Genomic DNA, 18,326 nt, shown 5'->3' on the forward strand with positions numbered 1-18,326 from the left:
GGAATAGTGGGGTAATGTGCTTATTCCCCACCTGAGAGCCCTTATGACACACACCTGGGGTCACATTAGCACCTGTCTGATCACACAGCAGCCGCCGCCCCCTCATCATGGTATAAATGACCGGCCTGTGATCACCTGCAGTATTGGGAGCTGCAGGCAGGATGGGGATCACCAGGGGCTGGTTGGGATGTGTAGTGTTGCTGTGGATCTGTAGCTCAGTGTCTGGTACTGAGGGGCTGTTAGAAGATGTCTCTGATCTGTATTGTGGCCCCAGTAAGATGCGTCTGTCTCTTCCCTCTGTGCCCCTAGATTTTGTGTCTGCTGTCACAGTATTAGGTGAGTATCTGTGACCTCTATTTCCTAGCTGGGGCGACATGGCCTCAGTCTGAATGCAGAGCTTCCATTACAATCTTTCTATTAATTGATTAGGTCTGTAAGTTTTCTGCTGGAAACACAAGCCTACTACATAAATGCTTTTTCTAAACTATTTGTGAGCTGACCCTCTGGTTAGAAAAGAAAACTGCTTTGCGTCTTTGCAATCCCTTCACTAGATGGCGTAACCATAAGGCAACAGTTTGCTAATTGCCATGTTGACTTTATTTTTTTTATTTTTACACTTTAGTAAAAAAGTAATCATCTCTGGGGGGCTAACAAGCTGTAGATGCAACTTCATTGTGGGTTAAACACAGGGCCGGCTCCAGGCGTGTGAACCAAAATGGGAGTGTGGTATAATTACCATATACCACACCCCCTACATGATATTATGAGGCGTGCCCGCCTAAAAATAACATCGGGCAGGGGGGGAACCTCACTAGCTGGGCTTCCCCCAGCTCCTCTCCCGCCATTGAATGGATGTCGCACGCCTAGCATCCGTTCATAGTTTGCGGAGTTCGGCACAGCTGCGGCAGTGAGGGTCCACAACCTCCCGATTTGACCACCCACTGGCCACTTCGGCCCATGGGTGGAACAGCGGGAAAGTACTGTCCTGCTGAAATCAGGATGTTGTGGAGGGGTGCGCCCTCTATGGGTGATGCCCCTGTGCGACTGCACTGGTCGGACAGCCCTAGAGCTGGCACTGGTTAAACCAGACTAGTAACTCAGTAGTGTGTACAGAACTTCAAACAGTTATCATGCAATGGTTAGTTTCTGTGTGGGGATGTTTTGGGGTACATAAGCACTTTATGGATTAAACATTATCAGGGCTGTAACTAGGGTGGTGCCATCGCGCAGAGCGCAGGATGGTCTGCCACCACCACAATCTATGTACCAGGTGCGTCTGCTGCACTGTAGGTAACTCTAGCGGTGCGCCTGGTTCCTTTCCTGCTTTCTGGCACCTGCTCTGTGTTGGGGAAGGATGTCATGATGCTGAGCGCGGTGCTGCTGGATGCGAAAACACTGCAGGGTGGCTTATTTGTATTTTTTTTTTTTATTAATGAGTTGAGTTCACTCACTGATCCTAAGCTGTTGGTGAGTGACAGTCACTGGGGGTAGAGGAGGGAGGTAATAATGGTGCAGAAAACACAGGCTGCAGGCATGATTAAACAGGCTAATTGGCAGCGTTACTTTTTGCTTACTAGTAGCATTAATGACCCTGACTGCACCTATATAACTGGTGGGGGGGAGGGGGTAGATGCCAATACACTTCCTGGCACAGGGCACCAAAATGTCTAGTTATGTCTCTGAATGTTGTGGTGGTGTTAACTTCTACATATCAACCAATCAAATTCTAGCTATCATTTACATAAATCCATTTTATAAAATGGTAGCTAGAAACTTTTTGCTATGGGCATTAGCAAGATTGATAAATATCTCTTGTGCATTATGGGTGGGGCAGATGTATAACATACAGCTGGGAGGGGTGTGTCCTGTGTACATATATATGTGGTGTGTCCTGTGCAGATATATAGGTGGGAGGGGTGTGTCCTGTGTACATATATATGTGGTGTGTCCTGTGCAGATATATAGGTGGGAGGGGTGTGTCCTGTGTACATATATATGTGGTGTGTCCTGTGTACAGATATAGGTGGGAGGGGTGTGTCCTGTGAACATATATATGTGGTGTGTCCTGTGTACAGATATATAGGTGGGAGGGGTGTGTCTTTAAATGTCAGAATAGAAGTTACATGTGCATTCCTAATTACACTATCCCTTCCAGACAATGCCGGGAAGCCTCACGGGCTCCATAATGACTCTACTTGTGGGCTCTGGGTAGGACAGAAACCAGATGGCTCAGTGATCATTGGTGCTGCCTATGCAGGATGTTATGTAAGGAAGGAGGTAAGGCAAACTACTAACACTATGGGTGGGATGCATCAGTGAGAAAAATGCAGTCAAACCCCAAAAATGCTGGTTTGACGACATTTTTCATAGGCACTGCAGGGCTTGATTGTGGTGGGTAACGCCATCTTTCTGAAGGCGTTACCCATAGAAGCCTGTGAGATGCAAGAGGTGTCCAATCTGATCTCTCCCAGCATCCACTGTGGCACGTGCGTCCATCTGCGCTGAATGATGCCGGAGGGGCTTCTGGGTCACAGACCTGGAAGTCCCTCCATTGCAAAGGGCCGCTCTTACTGACAGAGCGGTCCTTTGCGGTGATCGTCATGCATACTGGAGTTGCCAACTCCGGCATGCATGCGATGACCGGCGGAATGCATCCCGCTCTATAAACCATGACCTTGAATTAATGTAATATGCTGACAAAGCCTATAGGTAGCCTGGGATGGCTTTGTATCAAGGCTCCATTAACTTCCAGACCCACTCAGATTGAATGCTAAATGTCCTAGTTACATCTTACCAGTTTGGTACATGGCCATTTCTGTAGACATCCCTCATTATACCCTTTTTCTTTTAGCAAAAACTCTGCTTCCTCTTCTGTCAGGCTAAATACAAATGCCTCTACTAGACATTATGAACATAAAGATGTACAGAATTCTGTACATCTTTGAGTCTTATTGAGCATGTCTAATATTGCTCTTACCTGTATGTTACAGAATGGAGACCATGTGATGACTCTGATTGTTGAGCAAATTGCCAACAGTCAAGTGGAATATCGTAAAAGAGACATCCGGTGCCCGTCCCTGCCAGGTAACTCTCTGTTCTCTACATGTGACTTTGTGTGAGCATGTAACTGGGGCAGCTTAATGGAAACTGAAGCACAAGGAAAATGACTGTAATGCCCAGAATTACTAATCTGTTACTTGTCGTCAGTAATCGGGAAACTAAAGCAATTGTTTGCTGCCCTCATTTCTACGAGAAGGCATGTTATACCTGCTGTTAGAGGGGACATTCCTTTCAGTTAATGGATCTTTATGTCAAACACATGTTACCAAACCCTTGCGCTCATGTGGGCATGTGGTATACCTCTTATATTCTGCTGAATGCACTTGGAGATGTAGACTACTTGGCACAGAATAATGTACATTATTTTTACTTGCAGCTTTAGCGCTAAATTCTTTGACCTATTGGTCAAATACAACCTAAGCCTATAAATAAATTCCCCGGGCAGCCCATTAGTCAGTAATGCTTTGTAAAGGATGTTCCTTATTAACAGTCTAAAGAGAGAAAAAATGACCAGAAAATATGTGGGAAAGAATCTGGGCTTCAGACTACAGTACTTGCTGAAGTAGATCACTGTCTATCACTAGTTGGGACTCAGTGGGTGTTAGGACTACACTAAGGACTGTCTCTCCCTCAGCTATGGACGCTCCGAGCCCCAGTGACTGTGCTGCTGTGCAGAGTGGTGACCGCTTGCCTTGTGCCAATGCCTCTGTGACCAGGGCTGTCTGTGAAGGACTAGACTGCTGCTTCTCTCCCAGTGACCCCTCCCTTCCCTGTTACTATGGAAACAAAGGTAAGATGTTCCAGGGGTTCAGGAGATGCCCTCTTTAGAGGATCTTTGTGCTTGTATATCACTGGTCCAGGTTAGACAAGTGGAGAAGTTGCCCATAGCAACTAATCAGCTGTAAAATGTTTCATAGAATGTACTAGATATATGAATGGTAGAGAAACTGGTTGCTATGGGCAACTTCAATTGTTTTTTGAAGATTTGATTTCATCTCCATCTTAGTTCCCCATTAGTTGTGAGCTGTCCTGGTTTCTGAACCAGGAATCTTCCCTCCCTTGTTCTTACTTGCCCACACCATGTCCATTCCATTCCCCTCATTGTGACTGCTGTTGTACCTGAGCGGCCCAGTTAGTAGATCTGAGACTCCACCAGTTTTGAGGGCTCTGGAATAAAAACCAAATGAAATGGGCGACTGTTGTGCCCATGAGGGTAAGGGTGGGAACAGCCCTAAAACTGTTAAATATAATCAGTTGACCATAAATTTAAGCCTCCCCACCCAATAATGCCATGTTATACCTTTTCACACTGCCAGCAATAACCTGGGTCATTGCATGTGAACACACAGCATCCTGTGTTACTGTGCAGTGTGAAAGGGCCAGATTAAAATAACCCAGGTCAAGCAACCCAACATTTTAACCATGGTAATGAGCAGGTTGCAGTGTGAATGGGTAACCTGGGTCGTTGCGACCTGGGTCCCGTTCACGGCATAGTAAGAGCCAGTGCTTGGAGATCTCATCTCCAAGCATCGGCTTGTGATGTGGCTGATGTCATTGACCTGGCAATAAGCTGGGTTGGGCTGTTAGTCTGATGGGAGTCTCACCCAGGTTGCACCCTAGATGGGCCTGTATGCAAAATTCTGGGTGTGACCTGGCATTGTGACGTGACAGGGGGTATCACTAACCTTCTGGCCACCTGGGCTGAGTGTCCTGTGCAATGTCTTCATCTGCAATGGCATTTAAAAACTGAACAGTACAGCATCATGGGTGACTCGCACTAAAGGCCACCCTATACATACTAACTGTTCTAAACCCGCCCCCCCTGAGATGTTTGTAATTTACAAAGCATGAGATGAAGACTTTCATTAAACTGCTTCTGTTGTGGTGGTTCCCCCTCCAGTGACTGCACGGTGTACAGATGACAGCCAGGTCCTGATCGCTTTCTCGAAGGATGTGACTACACCATCCCTGCTCCTGGATTCAGCCGGTATCCTCAATGTGGACCCAACCTCATGCCCCATGCTGAGTGTTTTGAAGACTTCAGCTTTCATACTGTTCCAGTTCCCACTCTCTTGTGGTGGAGCCAGTCAGGTAAGTCTGCTGTGTAACTGGAAGTGAGCAGTAAACCATCTTTCAGATGGTTTCTAAATACTAGATTGTGACACTTGTCTGAGCCTTGACCCAGTAAGAGCACTTTTATGTGTAATATGGTGGTTATAATCTGGGGCATCAAACACTTTTTAGGTTGGGGGAGAGGCAGGCTGGTGCCATTGAAGAGGACTGGACCCCTGGGGAGAAGTAGGTGGCACCACAGTGTAGCAGGAGGCAGGTGCTGTGTATTATACTAAATGGGCTGCACTGTATGGAGTTGGTGTGTAAGGTGCGATCCTTTCAGTTAAAAGACCATACATTTCACAATCTGTGCAGTGTTGGGGCTGTGCAGCCGATTACCGTAATGCTGTGGCCACCTCTCAAATGTCACCCCCCCCCCCCCCCTCCTGTTCTGACTCCTATAGTTCCAATTCATTTGCATTGGATAATACACAATATATGGCCATTGGAGCTTTTATGGATCTCTGGTACTACAGGTCGATGTGGGCCTTTATGTTGGTAATTTGACACAGTATTTTTTGTATCACTTTTCAAACCCAGACAAATGATATGGACATGCTGCAACATTATAATCCTAGTTACAGTCCCAAATGTAGATTTTGACCAATATTAACCACAATGACCAACTTGAACTGGCCTGCTAGATTGACTGGCAACAACTGTCCCTAAGGGGCATCTTTGTATATGGTCCCTCTACTACCTAGTGTGTAAAGTCCATGAGTTATGCATATATTGTATTCCTCCCATATCTCTGATCTTCCTTTGCCAGGCTTTAGATAACACTATAGTGTATGAGAATACAGTTTATGCCACCAAAGACATAAGGACATGGCAAGGGTCATCTATCACAAGAGACAGCACATTTAGGTAAGGCATATACTGGTGTATGTGTCTGGGGGAGCTGTACACTGAGCAAAACTAATACCGTATTATTGCCCTAGGCTGACTGTCCGCTGCATCTACTCTCGGACTGGTGTTCTCCCACTGCAAGTTGAGGTGCTCACCCTGCCCCCACCCCTTCCTGTGTCCACCTCGGGTCCTCTGCTCCTGGAGATGAGGATAGCTCAAGGTAACGGCTGGTGTTTTTAGCTTCTATGCAGCAGAAACTTTTTTTTTTTTTTTTTTTTTTCTCCGCCAAACCCAATTAAGAGGTGGGCTTGTCTAAAATCTACTAGTTTACTAGACATAAAGCTATCCCTAATAAGAATGGGTACCTTTAATCTACACTGCAGATGTGGGGCTCCAATGCCCACAGCATTAGCCAACGGGATGTTGCCAATGCAGAGGTTAAAAGTATGGGCTGGTAGTACACTGACAAAGGCCTACAGAATAAAAGCAAAAAACCCTTAGCTCTGATGCAGGTCAACAGTGCTATAGAACATTGCCCACCCATGCTTTAGAAAGTGGGCAATGTGGCCCTCCAGCTGAACTACACATCCCAGCATGCCTTGCAACATTTTAGCATGGCTAAACTGTGGCAGGGCATGCTGGGATGTATAGTTCTACAACTGCTGGGGGATGCTTATTGCCCACCCCTATTCTAAAGAAATGGAAAGTGATCTGACAGGCAGAGATTCAAATGATGGAGGCTATGCCAGTAGGTGACTGGGTAGGACAGACTCTAGTGGCAAGTGTGGTAGCAATGCAGACCTGACTATTTTTGGGGAGCAGAAACAGATGTGGAGTCAATATGCCTTTATGTAATGGGAAGAATAGTTATAGGATAGGTGACTGGTTGAAGCATAAATGGTAATTGGGTTTCTCCTCTGGCAGACATGCAGTACGCTTCATACTATATGGATGGAGATTACCCTGTGGTCAAAGTGCTCAGAGACCCAGTCTTCTTGGAGGTCAGAATACTACAAAGAACAGACCCAAACCTGGTCCTGATCTTAAATGACTGCTGGGCCACTCCCTCTCCTGACCCCACCCAACAAGTCCAATGGCCCATCCTTGTGGATCGGTAAGGCTGGCATTCAATCTCTCCTCCTTCCTCTGTATGAGACAACAGGGTGTACTACTACTTTACACATGACTAATCCTTCTCATTCTAGGTGCCCTTATGTTGGGGACAACTACCTGACTCAGCTGGTCCCAGTTGGCTCACCCACACAGAGCATGCCATTCCCCACCCACTACCAGCGCTTCATTGTCAGCACCTTCACCTTTGTGGATCAGAGTTCCCAGCTTGCTCTTGATGGACTGGTAAACCAACTAAAACATTATGTATGTAGAAATCCTTGCAGGAGATGTTATGGATCTATGACTTTAATGACAGTGGTACAATATACTGGGTCATTCATGTTCAGTGGTCATTGAGCTGTGACATGGCTGTACACAAGCTCTGATATCTAGAAGTTCAGCTAAGCCTGTCTTGGGTACAATGATCAGGTTGCTGTTTTCATGCATATTTTCATAACTATCATTTAATTTGTTGCCTCAACGTTCTCTTTACTTCTGATACATGTAATATGCTGCCTATGTGACAGATACATGCTGTATAATTATACCAACCATGTCTTCATCAAACTGCTACTTGTCTTTAATTATATCTGTTCCCCAGGTCTACTTCCACTGCAGTGCTTCTGTGTGCATCCCATCTGCTGCTGATTCCTGCACCAGGTCATGTGGCCAGAGGACAAGTAAGGGCTCTGTGTGTACAAGCGTGCTCTGCTTAGTGTGAGATTACAACATCTAATTTGTAACCTATATTTGTAGAACGAGCAGCTGAGGAACCAGCGCAGGAGATCACAGTAAGCAAAGGCCCAGTTGACTTTATTGATGAGATTCCATCAGATAGGAGGCTTGCCACTTCTGATCAAGGTAACTTTTATTCCTAAGTGGCTTATTACCACTATGATGAAACTCTAATTTCAGGCAAATGGACCCAGCCAGAGTGGAGTATGGGATGTACTGAATCTTCATTAACCAAGGCCTAGATGAACCATGAATAGCTGTATGAATGTAATTTATAGAAACTGTTCCTCCTTCATAGAAACACTTAGAGTATAGGTGCTGGGAAGGAAGCGGGGGCGTCTTCAGAGGGGGCCCACGTGCATTCTCCGTGCAGGACCCCCCCCTCTGCCCAGGGGCAGACTGACACGACTGGCCGGCCACCAGAGAAGCTGTAGACTCCGGGCACCAGAGTGCCCGGAGTCTACTGTGCAGAAGGCCGGAAAAATGGCCGCAGCGGCCATTTTCCAGTGTTCTGTGCAGCGCTGACGCAGGACCACGGACAAGAGTTTTAAATTATGTGTACAGCCCGTGTGCCCTGCACCCATTAAATATGCCCCTGGAAGGTAACGTAATGCTCAGTTTGCCATCATTTTGCTGATTTGCCAGAACTTGTATTGTCTTAAACAGAAATAGACCTGCCTGGTACCCTAGCCACTATGGATGTGGTCATGCAGGTTGTTGGTGGGACCTTGGTGTCCTGTGGCTTGCAGAATATCTTTACCAAGCATAGGGGAGGTGTAGCAAGCCTTTAGAGAAGTTGCCTATAGCAACCAATCTTCAGATCAGCTTCAAGCTAACATTCATAAACAAGTTTGGCTTTTTTTTTTTTTATATAAAAGGGAAAGTTAGTAGTTATGGGCAACCCTCTAACATCTAATCTTTGTATTCTGTGAGATGTAACCTTACCTTCCAGCAAGCTAAACATGTTTAATCTTAACTTTATTTTCCCATTCTCAGGTGCCTCTGAGCTTAACGCATCTACTATGACATGGCTGAGGGGAGCGGCTGCCGGAGGAGTAATCTTGGTGGGCACTGTCGCAGTACTAGGTGTCTGGTGGCATCGCAGGAGTCGGAGCCCCACCATGCCCACTGTAATATGAATAAAGTGCAATTTCCCAACTGACTTGTTCTTGTGTCATTTGTCAGACATGGTTCCTGGCTAATGTCCAGTCTACATGCCTGTGCTCTCAATATAGTGAATCTTTAAAGGTTATTGAGTCACATTAAATTTTTGAACACTTGGGTCTATTTACTAAGCTTCGTTAGGAGATGAAGTGAACAGTGATTAGGTACCATCCAATCAGCTCCTAATTGTAATTTTTCAAACACTGCCTGTGAGATGGCAGTTGGGTGCTGATTGGCTGGTACCTTCTCACCGTTCACTTCATCTCCTAACACAGCTTAGTAAATAGACCCCTTGGTCCTTTAATACCTTCATAAATCTCCCAGTGGTGGGAACCTCTAGGGTATATTGACTAGTGTGGAGTTTTTAGAAATGGAGAGGTTTCCCATAGCAACCAATCAGACTCTATTATCTTCTAGAAGGTGTTAGCAATCAGATTCTACTTAACATTGATCTATGGGCAACGTCACTTGTAAATATCTGCACTTTAGATGCTTGAACACTTATGGGCATATTTACTAGAGTAGACATTTAATGTTTTATGTATGACTTTTCCCATCTAGTGTACTTGGAAGGTGCATCACAAAGGGGCTTGGGGATTAATGATCATATGTGAATTTTTTTTTTTCATGCCACACCTAAATATTTGTCTCTAATAGAGCTTAAATCTTTGTGGCCAGGTATGTGGATAGAATATACAATTGTGCAGTGTATGATGTGGTGTCATAACACCCCATGTTGTGGCTATTGTAATCAGACTGTGGCTATACCTGATCAAGTGTGTGTGTGTAAATGGTGGTCTGCATAGGTCTCTTGTTACAGCTCAGTGTGTTGGTGGAGTAACTATAATATTTTCTGCAGTCTTGTGATTGCCAGCATGTCACAGACTATGTGGTGCAAAACACCACTGCATGTGCTGGAGGGAGGTGTTGCTGTATACAGCATTTCATTGGCTCTGTAAAGGGTGACTATGCACTCTACAATGGTCACTTGGCCACTCTCCAGTAACATACATACACTGATCAGCCACAACATTACAATGTTGATGTACAATTTGCAGAAATTAGAGGACCTGTGATGTGGGCTGCAACCTAAAAGGTCCTGTTGAAAAATGTTAACTTACTTTAATTGTGAGGTATAACTTGCAAATTTGAGGACCAGTGAGTGGTTTTTTTTTTGTTTTTTTTTTTTATTAAATTCTGCCCTCAAAATAGGAGTTAAATCACTCGGGAAGCCTGAGTGGTTTATGTAGTTTCACTTTGTTTTTCTGCTCACAGGAAACCATAGTTTTATATACAATTTCCTAGAGAAGGAGACTGGTAAACATAAGGCCTATGTCTATATGGAATACAGTACTTGGATGCTCAGCTGGTGCTAGAAACAGCAGGTGGTATGCAAACTATCTAAACAAGTGTTCAAACTTCAAGCCACTTTGATGTAAAATTATTATTTCTACCACAGCTAAGGATTTCCAAAATCCTAGAAATATACCTGAAGTCTGTGTGATCTGAAAGTCCCTAGGATATATGGTTTAGGAGAAATGAAGTATCGAACCAATCACACATCCCAGAGCAGTCTTGTTTATAGCCCTAAGAGAAATTAATGTGAACAAACTATTTCATGTGGTTACTACAGTTTGGTAGAAAACTTGATAAAAGGTAGGTTTTTTTTTTTTTTTTTTTTTTCAGATGTGGAATCAAGTCTAAATTGAAGCCTGGACCTATATTTCCTACTACCCCTTCAGTCTGGCCTGAATAAGCGAAGTGTAATTCTGTGGGGGTTAATTTTTAATTTGAGACAAAATTGTCTATGTAATCCTAACTTTTTTTTTTATATTAAGATTTCTCTAATGAAGCATTTTTCTCTTGAAAAATAAGGTGCTCTTCTTAGTCTATTTTCATATATGCTCCAGAACCCAGTCTTTGAGGAAGCTATATCGACAAGGTTATGCTGTTACCAGTGCTATTTTTCAGCAGGATCTCCGTTCCTGGACCTCTCCATTAACTATGCTGTGATGTCCTAGGCGAAAATGTATTTTCCATGAAGTTTTATTTTAAAGTCCCTTGAGTGCCATCTTTTATAAATGCTAAGAATGGCCATAACTACTTATTGCCAGAAGCAGAGGGAGACCCAGTGAGTGCCAAAATTGCCCAGTCCCTGCAGCAAACTAGCAGTGTGTGTGTGGGGACCTGTGGCAACTTTGTTCCACAGGTGATTGAGCAAAGAGGGGTACATGGTACAATGGGCACAGTAATAGAATATTAATTATGAGTTATATTATTAGAGCTGGTTATAGCTGCCTCTTTGTTTTCCTTCAGCACTGTATTACTCCCACCCCAAAAAAAAACAAACAAAAAAACAACAACTTGTGCCTCCATAATAACAGATGGTAATAAATTTAATTTTTCATCATTAAAAAAAATTAAATGCCGGTTTTGTTTTTTGGTACTTAGAGTATGTAAGTAGCCTTTTAGGCCATATGAGCATATTTATTCACACTTTTTTTTTTACGAAAATGTGAAAACTGGTGTTTTCACATTTTAGGATCACAAATGTATTAAAGAGCAATTTAAGTAGTTTTCTTGAAAAACTACGCCAATCACATTTTTAGTAAGCAGATCGCATTTACCATTACAAGTATGGTAAATGCGGTCTGCTCAGATATATTAAAAAAAATCTATTGTGAAAAAATACTGGGGGAATCCCTGTGATAATGCCTCCTTCAGATGGTGTTATTGGGGCTTGGAGCCTGGAGCTGACACTCTCACAAGCTGACCACCCCTACAAAAAAGTTAAAAAAAAAAAAAAAAAAAATTTTACTGCATCCAGGGACTAGTGATTGATGATCTGGTGAGGTCCACTGTGAACCCGGGTCAGATGCTCCATGCTGGTATCTCAGTTTGCAGCATAGAGCAGTTTACTGGGGTCACAGTGCAGGAGCCTGGAGACCAGCTGACCAGAGCACCAATCACTGAGGTAAGTGACCGTGTAAGCTGAGCAGGTGGGGGTTGTTGTGAGCAGGCACTCTCCCACTGTAATTTTTGAAAAAAATACAGTGGAGTGTGTTAAGGGAATTCACAGTGACAGAGCTTTATTGCAAGCTCTGTCCCTCTATGCAGATGTTGGATATTACTTAGTATATTTCCTAATTTTACAATGTGAATTTAGTCAAATCACACTTTTTTTTTATTTCTATCACTATATGTGCCTTTTGTATGGTTTCTCATATATATATATATATATTTTTTTTTGTAGTTTCTCATATACAATATGGCTTCATGTGGTTTTTTTTTTTTTTACTACTAGATGGTATCTACTCTATCCATTGTGATGCCAGACCGCTTTGTTTCTGATATACCTAATAAACTATATAAAAAATTAGTCTATGCTTAATGTAGTAAATATCTCAGATTAGAATATTTAAAAAAAGGGTTATGGTGGGTGGCTGGTTATGTATTGAAGGGCCATATTCATTGTGTTAATATGGAGGTCCAGTGGACCCTAATAAATTAACATTCTAGCTCTGGCCTTGCACTGGAACAATTCATCATTGTTTTGGCATAGAAACGACTGATCCAGTAAATCTGTCTCCCTGAATGTTTTCACTGCTATATCTGACTTGGCAGGAACCCTCTTCACAACCTGGGACTCCTTCCCATAGGGAAGGAATGGGTGTAAATGCCATATGAAGATGGTGAATGCTCCCATAGTCAAGCTCTGAAAATATTGTATTGTTAGAGCTTGATGAATTTAGGGCTATGGGGCACATCGGAAGTGAATGGTAAGCGGGAGCTATCCCTTGTGTAACCTTTATGATGAATGGCCCCAAAAGTCTGTAGGTGTAAATACAGTAGTTGTGCCTGTATACAAGTGTTTTACAAATGGCCAGCAATCTCACATACAATGGACAAAGTTTGCTTCCTGGTGAACATGTTTGTAAGGGGACAGCCTTCACCCCTATGAATTCAAAGGAGGTTCTAAGGTGTTTGTGAGGGATAGACATGACTTTTCCTTCTCTGTGGGGCTTGGCCAGCAAGCTATAGAAATTGTTGGGTCAATCCTAGAGGGGGAGAGTTCTCTAGCTGGAGTGTGGATGCAAGTTGAAGTTGTTGATCTAATAGATCAGTGGTCCTCAGGACCCCACACAGTGTGTTTTCCAGGTCACCCAGTAGGTGCACTCATTGACACATTTTAAAACATCCACAGATGGAGCTAATTATTTCACTTGTGATTCTGTGAGGAGACCTGTGTAATAGAGCGATCTTCTGGCTTGTTTGTTCGGTGACAATGCCTAACTCAGGCCACATCACAGCAGAGAGGCAAAGGTTCTACCCCCAGACTCAGTAAATGCACAACCAGGCTGGCATGGACTGTTTAATATAACTGACCAAAGGTGTGATCTGGTACGGGGCAGCAAGATGGTTGTAATAAAAGATTTGTGTACATTAAATGCACAATATATCAAAATGGTAACTACAGTATGAACTATCACCATAAAACTAGAATGTTTCTTTAAGATAAAGTCTCTATATATTAAATATACAAAAACTGGTTATTCACAGAAACACAACATAATATGCATTCGGCCAGCCCTGTAAGTAATAGAGGGTCCATTAACACAAATACTAATGTCCACAATACTACGAAATCTGATAAACTCTCTAAATGACATGAATGCTGGTAGTCTGGGTTACATCTAAGCCTTCGTGTGCACGTCAGGCCCTTAAAGTGTATACACGACTAGGAGTCAGGTAGTTTGTTATACATATCGCTGCAACAGTGCTATCTGTCCCACCACAATGCATGATTATGGACATATAAACAGTATAGTACTCAGTTCAGTGGGACTCTGCGTGGAACCACAAGTCTCAGCCAGTCTGCTTGTTGCAGTCTCACCTGCAAATCACTTGAGTGTGCCCAGAGTCTACTGCATATGCGCAGGTCGCTGGGGAAATGGTGTGGCTGCCATTTTCCACACATGGAGCTGGAAAAATGGCTGCAGTGGCCATTTTCTGGTGTGTTGTGCAGGGCTCAGACACCCGACGCGGGACCTCGGAGAGGTAAGTATTAGATAATATGGGTGCGGACCCCCTGCACCTATTATAGATACGCCCCTGTCCACGTCAGAATGATATACAATGGATCACTTAGTGTGTACCCAGCATTACACATTCATTCACCCATAGAGACAGAAATGTATGTAGAGACACATGTATGTGTACACACAACATGTGCATACTCACAGATCAGAATGCATATCCTCATGCAGTGTGCTGGGAGTTTCTAGATGAGCCCTCTCTAGGACCTGCATCATATTCAATGACTGATCAATTTGTTTTGTCTATTATGATCAGCATTCTGACAAGTACAAAAGGAATTCTGGTTATATTTTGTCAGAGATCCCAATAGTAATTCCTGTTTGACTAATACTAGGTCAGTGCCAGCCGCACACATCTCCCAGTCCTGATACAGCAAGGGCAGAGCCTAATATGTTACTCTCACATAATATTCCATCACTCACCCATTATACTATATGGGTTGGGTTACTGGCAGTCAGGATGCCAGATGTCAAAATACTGACAGCGGCATCCTGATGCCGAGTAACCTGACAGGGGTCTAAGTATGCTAACCCTCCCTCCTTGGTGCCTAAACCTAACCAACCCCTTCCATAGCGCCTAAACCTAACCAACCCCACCTGCCTAACACTTAACCTGGGCCGCTATACTTAGATACATGATTTTGGTGTCAGTATCTGAACTGGAGTCAGGATTTCAGCGCCGGTGTTCTGTCCCAGTTTGGGTTTTAATCAGCCAGCATCCCTTACATAGGTGTGTAGTAGGGATGTAGTTATGATACAGCTCTTCTCTGCCACCACTCGTGGAAATTAAAGAGGGGGCCACATTTCCCCATACACTCCAGCACAATTGTGCAGTCTCTGCAATACTAACTAGCACTCAGTCCATTGGTCTCTCCCTGCTTATAGCAATAAACAGCAGTTATAGCATAACATTGACAATTTAATAGCTTCTTCAAAGACTGCGTTCTGTAGTGATAGTCTCTATATAATATTAGAGATATATATAAGTGAACAATATTTACAATGCTTAGTTACAGAAATTATATAAATAAGAATGGTTACAGATTACTAATGCTGGGCATACACTACCAGATAAAATGCCTGTGAGACAGACATTTTATCTGGCCAGCTGCCAGCCGCAGATGTCTGCGGCATACACTGAGAGAAATCTCACAGTGTATAGCCCGACATCTGCGCTCCGCCCCCGGGGGAGGAGACATTTCCCTGTTCCTTCCATAGGAAGGAACACAGGAAATGTCTGTCTATCGGCCGCGCTGGGCATACACTGCCCGATGCGGCCGACAGTTACCGGGTAAATATCGCATTGGACGGGCATGCTGGACAATCCAGCATGCCCGACCGAGCAATATTTAACCCTCGGTTGCCCGCACACACGCTACAATTATCGGGGCGATCCGCAGATGTCAGGCGGATCGCCCCGATAATTGTAGCGTGTATGGCCAGCATTAGATGTGATGCAGTTTAAAAAAAAAAAAAATACATTGTAAAATTGTAAACAAAAACATATTTAGGAAAATGCAGGTCCTGTGTTCAACTTAGAATTTATCCCCAAAGTCTGACAAAGAGCAAGATGCTCCCATACATATCACCTTTCCCACCCCCACATAGTGATGTCATGACCCAGGACAGGACCACCCATGTAACTTTTAACCAAAGTACAAACAACTGTACATATGTACCTCTGTGTAGTAGCCACATGAGATATGGTATGTTCATAATAAGCTATAAAATGATTACAAGACTGCTCAGAGATGTGTGATTGGCTAGATATCTCATTTGTCCCAAACCATTCTAGGGACTCAGATCACACCAGACAAGCACACAAACTTCAGGTATACCTCTGATTTTGGAACCCCCTCCTAGCTGAGGTAGAAATACTAATTTTACAAGTTAGTGGGTAACTTATATTTGTACAGCACAATAGTAATATATTAAAATTATAAAATATAAAATATGAATGTTAGAATTATAAAAGAAAAATAATAATGGAAATTTGATATCTAATGATTATTTATGGGCATATGTTTTGTGGTACATTAATGAATTATTCGATGGCATGTATTTATATTCTGGCCAATATGGCAGTTATTGCTATGCACATGCGTGTATATATATATATATATATATATATATATATATGTGTATATATATGTAGATATGTTATTATTACTATTATATATTATGTTTATTTTATTTTATTGTATATTTAATATTGCTATATTTATATGTAAGTGTTGAGACCAATGAATAGCAAGTAGCTAAATAACTTATAGCCTCTGTGAATCAGTATAAGAGATAATTAAAGTGACATACTCAGCTGATTGTATTTGTTTAATTGAAAACCCTATCTAAGGGTAAGTTATGGACTGACTATACCCATCTTGAAAAAGCTCCTAGAGAGGAGCGAAACGCCTCGAAGGGGTTAAACACTGATCAGTGTTCAGCAGCTCAGCGGCCTGTATTCTGCCATCATTATCTCTGAAACACGGAGAGACGGGAGCTCCCACTACACCGGAGTGTCAAAGACTAGCGGCATAGCATTGGAGGATTATCGCTCTACGCATTGTGTGCCAGCAACGGGAGTTTATCTAGGTCTGTGGCGCAGGACGGGTACCGGTCCCAGTACAACCGCCAATTTACAGCCTATATCAACTGGCGACTCACGGCTCCGGCAACGCTGAGGGTTGCGTGTAGCCCATCGCCTGCTGCTCAACGGGGGAGCGTTCCGGGACTGCAGCACAGCACGGACATATACCTTACTCCAGCCGCCACTATACCTTTACTACACAAGCCCAGTATATTACAATTACCAACTGGGTATATACATCAAGCTTGTGCAGACTGCTCCCACTACGTGTTTATGAGGAATGGTGAGCTTTTGACCCGCTAATTGAACTTACAATAAGTATTATCCTGCATTGGGTAAAAGACCTACCAGTGGATATTATATTTTATATGGCCATATGAGTTGTTGCAACAATTGTATATTTTGAATTATACTCTTATTTAAGAGATACATTTTATCTTTTCAATTTTTATTGTATGTTTAATAAATGTTGTTGGTTTTTGATTCAGAGAGGCTAAGGTGTTATTAATTATCAACCAAGCACATGTTGTTATCTAGTCACAGTAGCACAATCTACTCCAATTTTTTCTAATTTTACAACAAAGCAGATAGAAACATAGAATTTGACAGCAGATAAGAACCACTTGGGCCATCTAGTCTGCCCTTTTTAAATTTATCCTTTTGGCAACTTCAACCCCATTTGCTCCTTAGGTCTCAAGGAAATGCTTATGCCTATCCCAAGCGTGTTTAAATTTTTCCACCGTCTTTGCTTCAACCACATCTGTTGGGAAGCTATTCCACTACCCTTTCTGTGAAGACATTTCTCAAATTTCCTCTGAGCTTACCTCCCTGCAGTCTCAGTGAATGTGCTCGTGCTTCTCTTCCACTGAGGAATCCTTCCCTCCTGGACCTTGTTAAAACCCTTGATGTATTTGAAAGTTTTTATCATGTCTCCCCTCCCCCATTCCCTTCTCTGTTCCAAACTATACATATTAAGATCTTTTAGTCTTTCTGGGCAAGTTCTGTGCTGTAGGCCATGCACCATTTTAGTTGCCCTTCTTTGTACGGTCTCTAATGTATCTATGTCCTTCTGGAGATATGGCCTCCAGAACTGACACAGTTTTCTAGATTAGGCCATACCAAAGACCTATACAGTGGCATTATCACTTTTTTTCCTGCTACCGCTTCCTCTCCCGCCAAGCATCTGGACTTGCCTTCCTCAATGCTTTGGTGCATTGCTTGCCTGCCTTCAAGTCATCTGACATGATGACTCCTAAATCCCTTTCCTCCTATGAGTTTTCCATTACAGGCCCGTATTCAATTTGGAGCGAAAAGCCGAAAAAGTTCACCGATATCATTTCGCCAGGCGGAAAAGTATCGCTGTATTCAATTTGAAAGACTTTCCGCCTCAATGCAATATAATGGGTGAAAGGTTTCACCTATGAATAGCAGGCAGAAAAAAGTACAGAATTGGGGTGCAACATTGCGGGAACCCACATGCATTCTTCAGACAGACCCCCAAAAGGTAAACTGTCAAACTTTACTTTAGCAATGTTAAAATATGCTGGCCCCCCATTTTCAAGTACCCCAAATTTGCTGGGATAAGTTATTTTCAGCAAAAAAAAAAAAAA

At 43.1% G+C, this 18,326-nt stretch overlaps 1 protein-coding gene across 2 annotated transcripts; it reads left to right on the plus strand.

Moving 5' to 3' along the window:
• Window positions 1–132: 132 nt before the first annotated feature.
• On the plus strand, window positions 133–9,027 carry LOC148517680 (zona pellucida sperm-binding protein 4-like). 2 transcript variants are annotated; one of them, XM_088478347.1, is made up of 12 exons: window positions 133–336; window positions 2,156–2,277; window positions 2,991–3,084; window positions 3,695–3,850; window positions 4,961–5,151; window positions 5,942–6,039; window positions 6,114–6,241; window positions 6,946–7,135; window positions 7,227–7,377; window positions 7,736–7,814; window positions 7,891–7,995; window positions 8,866–9,027. In XM_088478347.1, the coding sequence occupies exons 1-12, from the start codon at window positions 162–164 to the stop codon at window positions 9,006–9,008; spliced, it is 1,632 nt and encodes a 543-aa protein (XP_088334473.1). In that variant the 5' UTR covers window positions 133–161; the 3' UTR covers window positions 9,009–9,027. The 2 variants fall into 2 exon arrangements, with proteins under 2 accessions (XP_088334473.1, XP_088334472.1); XM_088478346.1 differs by having other exon boundaries at window positions 134–336; window positions 7,227–7,398.
• Window positions 9,028–18,326: the final 9,299 nt, after the last annotated feature.

The sequence above is a fragment of the Taudactylus pleione genome, unplaced genomic scaffold (genome assembly GCF_031769625.1).
Source record: "Taudactylus pleione unplaced genomic scaffold, aTauple2 ptg000212l, whole genome shotgun sequence".
In the NCBI taxonomy this organism is placed as follows: domain Eukaryota; kingdom Metazoa; phylum Chordata; class Amphibia; order Anura; family Myobatrachidae; genus Taudactylus; species Taudactylus pleione.